At 46.5% G+C, this 6,798-nt stretch overlaps 1 protein-coding gene across 1 annotated transcript in view; it reads right to left on the bottom strand.

Annotated features, from left to right (window-relative positions):
• Positions 1-834: 834 nt before the first annotated feature.
• The window catches only part of Emp2 (epithelial membrane protein 2), a 36,148-nt gene continuing 30,184 nt past the window's right edge, over positions 835-6,798 (bottom strand). The window contains exons 4-5 of the mRNA XM_008829939.3: positions 4,436-4,582; positions 835-3,584 (exon numbers count right to left, since the gene is read on the bottom strand). Coding sequence (XP_008828161.1) covers positions 3,397-3,584; positions 4,436-4,582 — 335 coding nt within the window. The 3' untranslated portion in view covers positions 835-3,396. The remainder of the gene's footprint in view (positions 3,585-4,435; positions 4,583-6,798) is intronic.

Raw genomic sequence — 6,798 nt, 5'->3', positions numbered from 1 at the left:
CGTGTGGGTATTGGGACCCAAACCCAGATCCTCTGCAAGAGCAGCTGGTCTTAACCACTGAGCCATCTCTCCAATCTCCTCTTTTTACTTTTTATTTTGAAACAGAGTTTCACTAAGTTGTCCAGGCTGGCCTTGAACTCACTCTGTATCCCTGGCAGATTTTGAACTTGACTTAGATTCCTGAGGAGCTGGGATAGCAAGCCTGTGCCACTAGGCAAGGGTCACATTAAAGAACTGATGGGAACTCCTGTGGCTGCCTGGCATTCTAGTACCTTACCCTAGGTGTCACCACTACAGAGACCATTAGAGTCTGTGACTCTGGGGAATCTGGCTTAACATTTTATTTTTCATGTACAGTTTCAAGTTACACAAAACAGAAAAGATACTATTCTAAGGGTATATGAAGTAGGAAGTCTCTTACTACCATAAAACCACACTTTTCCCCAAAACAAGATTCCACATAACCTCTAATCTTCCCCTAGCATTTCCCCATCACTGCTGCCCTCTGCAAGCCTTGCTGTGTGGTAACCCGTACATTATTAGGGAGTTTAGTAACTTCCATCTAGTTTGCTGACACAGCTCCTGTTGGGGGCAGCTGTGTGTAGTGTGTCTACATTTGGGCATAGTATGTCTACATTCGGGCTCTAGGGTTTCTTTGACTTCAGTCCACAGGAATAGTCCTAGATAATGTCTGCCCATTTGTGAGAGGGGTGCACCCCCCACCATACCCCCTACAGCCCATAGCAGGGGTTGGGATGCTGGTCTCTGCTTCTTCTGTATTGGGGTCCACGGACACACGACATGCAGAACAACACAGAAACATTCACTAAACACTTTAAACAGAGACCTCAAATAACTTTAATGCAAATGACAAACACGGGTTAGTCTGTCTCCGTCACATGCCCCCCCCCCGAACAAAAGAATTACAGTACTTTATAAAAATGTCGTAAGATGCGCAAACTACGGTTCCTTCAAATGCAGTGACAGGTTTGGTCCTAATGCTTATTTCTTGGATAGCCTGGCTGGCTTTGTCCATGTTCTTTGATAACAGGTGTTAAGCACCAACTGAGAGCTGATTCTACCTAGGAGGAGAAGGGTGGATCTGTTCTTCCTCACACCCTTGTCACTTTCCAGCTTCCTGAATGTTTGGCACAGAGCAGGAAAGAGGCACCTCTTGTGTCATGGGTGGATGTGAGCACTGAAAGCTGGTCATAGTGGCAAGCAGCCAGAAGAACCCGTGGGGCACTCCTATCAAATTTGACAGGAGCACTTCTGTAGCCCTGAGGCTTTCTCTGGTGGGAATCATGCTGGCTCAGGGGTCAGGCTTTCCACACCTCTGGTTCTAAACTGTTCTGCTTTCTTCCAACATGACTATCAGAACATAATAGAAAAGCCCCAGGCAGAAAGTGTGGCAGGCACTTTAGGCCCAGCCTTCTTCTGTAGGCCTCAGAAGACATCCAAAAAACCCTGCACTCCAGCACACAGTCTTCTACTGAGGCAGGAAGTAGTCATTTGCCTTTCTCTAGCTTCTTGTCACCCTAGTGGGCTCTCCAATGGAGGAAGGAAGAAAGGAAAGGACAAAAGGAAAGAGGGAAGGAGGGAGGGATAAAGAAAGAAGGAAGCTAATCCTGTACTGAAGGCATGTCCTGATGACCCTCGTCACTCAGATCTGACATCAGCCCAGCTCCACTGGAACTGAGCTTGTGGTTAATCACCCACCCCTACCTTTAGCACAAAGTCCCACATCCTGTCCCAGGACCTCCCCAGCTTGATGCTTAAAACACAAGAAAGAAAAGATACGGAGGTGGGAAGAGACATCTTTCTAGAGTTCTGGAGTCTCCAGAACAGCACAGTTTCTCGTGTGTTATTGACAACTTTCCTAGGGCCTCATTTCTCAGTACAATCTTGGAATCAACTGGACTGTTGATTTATTCTGACCTGCCAAGCTGGAGTCTCCCAAGATACCTGTTAAAGATCGAGAAGCATAGCTCTGGGGAACCCTTTTGTCTCACTTACTGTGGGGACTGTGACACCCTCCACAGAAATGTTCTTTGGGTGGAACACAGATGGGCTCTGTCCAATAAATGGTATCTGTTACATCTGAATGGAGCTATATTTAGAGCCATCTAAATGCCTCATGGCACTTAAAAGCAGGCACGTAGAAAGCTGGTTCCCTCCCACCCTGTTGGCCTGTTTTGAATCTCTGGTGGGGTTCCCTACAGCTCCATCATAGTTGGTAATTTTCCTAATTCATTTCTAGTCTGTGTTCTTCTCCAGACTGAGCCTCAAGAGGAAAGAAATCATCTTGGGAGGGTACCCCAGCACTGCCATGTGACACGATCCATTCATGTGGATGGATGGATGGATGGATGGATGGATGGATGGATGGATGGTAGATGATCTTCCGAGGCTTCAGAAACAGGGGTTAATGGGAGCAGTCTACCTTAGATTGCAGCACAGGAAGAGAAAGGACAGATTTTCTACAACAGGGCAGGGAGGTGTCTGGCTATGGAGACATATGGCCTGGGAATGGAGCACAGGTAGCCCAGATGTAAACAGCTGTTGAAGAGACAGAGCTCGTGGAGGCCAAGGTGTGGCCAGCAGTGGGGCCATCTCAACACGAGTCTGCCAACATTTATGGGGTGGTTGTTCTCCCCTGACTCTGGGACTATGGTCCCTAACTTTACTGCACCTAAGCACTTCTGAGGAGCTTGTTGGAACCTCAAAAACCCAGTCCCATCCCATGATGAGAGATTCTGAAGGTCTGCCAAGTGGACTGAAAGTCTGCACATAAGATGCCCTAAGAAATCACCTACAGAGATGCTCTGCCTAAATGTGGCATGTAGGTTAAGGATCAACTGTCCCAAAGACACGCAGCAGACTGTCAGTAAATTTGGGTGGTGACCTGGTTCACTGCAGGAGGGTTGGGACTCTGGCTCACTTATAGACAGAACCCCAGGGCTTGTCTTTACCTGTTTCTCACATGAACTTGGGGTCAACATCTACAGATAGACGCCCCTCTTCATCCCACCTGCTGAAGGGAAGGGAAGGCGGGACAAGGCAGAAACCTTGAGGGAGTCTGTCCCCAGAGACCTGCTTTCCACACCTCCAGTCACACTCCAGTCCAGCCCCACAGGGAAGAATTGTCCTGCTGATTTCCTCCATGCTGATCTTGCTTCGCCTGACTGAGACTTTCTGGTGGGCAGGCATTCTAACCAGCCTTCATGGTTCAGTCTCTGATCTTAAGAATGCAAAAACTCCTCTCTCTTCTTCTTTTTTAAAGCTTTTAAAGGAAACAATATGTTTGCTAGAAAAACCACAAAAAATGATTATATACAAAATGGTTATGTGAATGTGGATGCCCTGCTGTGGGGAGAGCAGCCCAGCTCCCTGAATCTATTTGCGCTTCCTCAGGATCAGGTACATGAGGCCGCTGATGAAAGTGAAAGAGAAGGCCAACCAGGCCAGGATGAAGGAGTAACCATAGCTGCCTTCCGATGTCTCCGCATAGATAATATAGTTGTCGGTGTGAATATCTTGGCGCCGGTCCGTATAAATGGAAGCCCCGATCATGACACATAGACCTGTCAGAAACAAAACCAGAGTTCAGATACATCGTGAACCAAGATTCATCCTGGAACTAGCCTAACACTTGTTGATGGCTTCCCACCAGCTTAGAAGACAAACCAGAAGCCCCTTCTTACAACCTGTGTAACCCTCATAGGGTCTGGCCACTCTGCCTACCGTACCTTCATCTCCACATTCCAGCTCTCCCAGCCTCTGGGTCCTCCCCATCACAGGACTTCTGCCATGTTGTTCCCTCTACCTGGCACACTGTTCCTTCCTCTCTGCATCCAGGTAGTATGCTGTAAACTACAATTACTATTCTCCTTACAGATCCCAGCTTAATCATCAAGCCTTGGGAACATTGCCCCTTTCTCCCTAACTAATTCTAAAGTCATCAATATAAAATGTGTTGTTTGTATGGTATAGTAGCCAGCTTCTCTTTTCTGGGTGTCCCCTCACTTCCCTCCTCCAGTTATTTTGATGGGGCACAAAGATAGGGACACTGCATGTTCTATATTATAATGGTGTGTTTGTGCTTCATTCTGTAAGAAGGACTCTGCATGTATACACTGCTAATGGTTTGTTCTGAGTTAACCTTAAATCTAGATGTCATCCAATTGAGAAGGAATGCAAGATTCAGCGACCTAGGTATCTGTGAGAGAGGGGATAGTGAGGGAAAGGGGACTCTCAGAGACAAGGCCCACCTGGACACAAGGATAAGACTGAACTTTGAATTATTTATTGTTTCTTCTGGTTCTCCATAAAAAGGATAACAAGAAAAGGATCAGGAGTTGGGTTTTGCTTAAAGATTCAGCTCCTGGTTTCTGTTTATGTGATGAACAATGCAGATGCTCACAGTTGAACTTACATGACATGAGTTGGATGATGGAGGTCAGGACAAACCTCTCTCCTTGCTTGAGGCGGAAGAGCTGGAGCAGGAAGATGAGAAAGGAAATGCAAGAGAGGATGGTGGAGAGGATCATGGTGGCTTGTACCGCCTGCATTATGGAGTAACCTGTGGAAAGAGGGCAAAGGCATGGCTGAGGACCGGGGCTGGTTGCCAGCAGGGATCTTGGGAGAAACAGGGGCAAGAGCAATTTATAGGGAGTCATGGGACTGTCTATAATAAGGCGTGTCCAACCTTTGGACAGTGCAGTACAACACTATCATCTGTAAAGTTCACACTCAAGAACTATACAATTGGGGCTGGAGAGACAGCTCAGCAGTTAAGAGCACTGGCTGCTCTTGCAGAAGACCAAGTTTCAAATCCCATCACCCACATGACGGCTAACAATCATCTGCAACTACAGTTCCAGGGAATCCAATGACCACTTCTGACCTCCGCAGGCATTGTAAAACATGGATGCTCTTACACAGATGCAGGCAATACACTCATACACATGAAATAAAAATAATAAATAAAATATAAAAAAGAACCATAAAATTGTAAAAAAAATTGCAAAAAAGATCTCATGTTTTAAGTAAGTCTACAATGTTGTGCTGGGCCCCATTTGTAGGTATTGTGGGCCACAGGCCGCAGATTGGACACACCTGACCTGTCTGAGCACAAGAGCAGCTGTGGAGTCTTTCAGATCCCTCCCTCTAGTGTCCACCTGGGCAGGTGACCAAAAATCAACTTGGCCGGAAGATGTTGCCAGAAACCATACTCTGTCTTCTTCCTGTGGGCCACAGCTCCTACATGCTTGGCCCATGGACAGAAGACTTTTTAAAGTATAACACCCAGGTTCAACTTGTAGATCTGGTTGCAAGATGGGGTTGCAAGTGTCTGGACTTTGTTTATTTATTTATTTGCAGTGCTGGGGTTGGAACCCAGAACGTTGCTATGGCAGCAAGCGCTCTGTCACTGAATTACATCCCCAACTGGAGATCTGCATGTCAGAAAAGGTCCAAGAGAGATTCTCTAGGACTTGGGGTTCACAGAGCCAAGAAACCTTTTGAAAGTGCACTGAGGACATTTTAGAGTCCCCTGAAGATGGGGACCTTTATGGTGGTCATGTAGGAAGAAAGGCAGGGAATTCCTTTCTCTCTGATCAGCCTTAATGAGGGTCTCAGTGGAGAAATGACAAGCTGTTCGGGGGAGGGTATCACACCAGCTCTGGGCAGGCAGCAGTGGGTAAAAGTGTTTAGCACAAGGACTGCGGCCATCTGCATGGACCTCAGTTTCCTTGCTTATAATATGGTAATACTAAAATCTCCTCCCTTATCAGACTGGGAAGCCATGTGAACTCAAGGATGAAGGGGATAAAGGGAGTGAGGCTTGGATACAGTCTGGTGTAAGAACTCATGTTATCTCCAGGACCTGGCTGAGAGGACTTGCCCAGTGGCATAGAGACAAATCTTCCCTCCCCCACAGTTCTTCATTTTGCCTGATACTGGCTGTAGGGAGCATAATTTGTAAAGGTTCAATGAGATTATTGCAGCAGTGGATCTTAATCCATTCTAGCTGTACATCTGGGTTACCAAGAGAACACCTGCCCTTCTCCCTAATTCTTTGTGGTGAATAAACATACTCTCCAGCACAAATACATATCACCTGGCTCCACTCCTCAAAGTTCAGAATCGGGTGAAGTAAGCTAGGGAGAGGTCAGAAGTTCTGTAGGGACAGGTTTACCCTGGGTGGGGACTGAATGGCCCAAGGGACATTGTGGGGTGTTGAGAAGGGATGTTTTCTATTTTGTTTCCAATGACGGTTTGTCAGAACTAATTGAATCTACCCCTCAAGAGGTGCATTTACTTGTTTGTAAATTATAACTCTATTCCAAAAAATGTCCCCAGATTACAATGAGATAAAATAAACCAGAATACCAGGCATTGAGATTACTCACTGGGGTCTCATAAAGCCTTCTAAGGGATTCCAAAGTGGGGCCAGGCTGGGACCCTGTGGCTTAGAACACTATTTACTAAATTTGCCCAGGAGTCACCTAGGATGGCTTATTAAAAATGTAGATTCCTGAGACAACCTGAGAGGGTGGGTATAGCAGCTCTGATCTCAGCAGATCTCCAGAGAGTACCAAGTTCTGGTCTCCCTCCGGCCTCCCTCATGGTAAAGGCTTTGAGAGGGAACTGACACTGATTCTAACTACTCCAAAAGTTATCAAAATACCTGAAAGCAAATCCTGAATCTATCACTCTAGAGTCTAGCCTTGGAAGGCCAAAGAAAAATGAGGAGGAATCCAATAAAGAGATGTTTTTGGAAGCCCTTGACAAGAG

The sequence above is a fragment of the Nannospalax galili genome, unplaced genomic scaffold (genome assembly GCF_000622305.1).
Source record: "Nannospalax galili isolate Female #2095 unplaced genomic scaffold, S.galili_v1.0 scaffold32, whole genome shotgun sequence".
In the NCBI taxonomy this organism is placed as follows: Eukaryota; Metazoa; Chordata; class Mammalia; order Rodentia; family Spalacidae; genus Nannospalax; species Nannospalax galili.
Note: the sequence above shows the minus strand (reverse complement) of the source record. Positions and strands in the feature narration are given on the sequence as shown.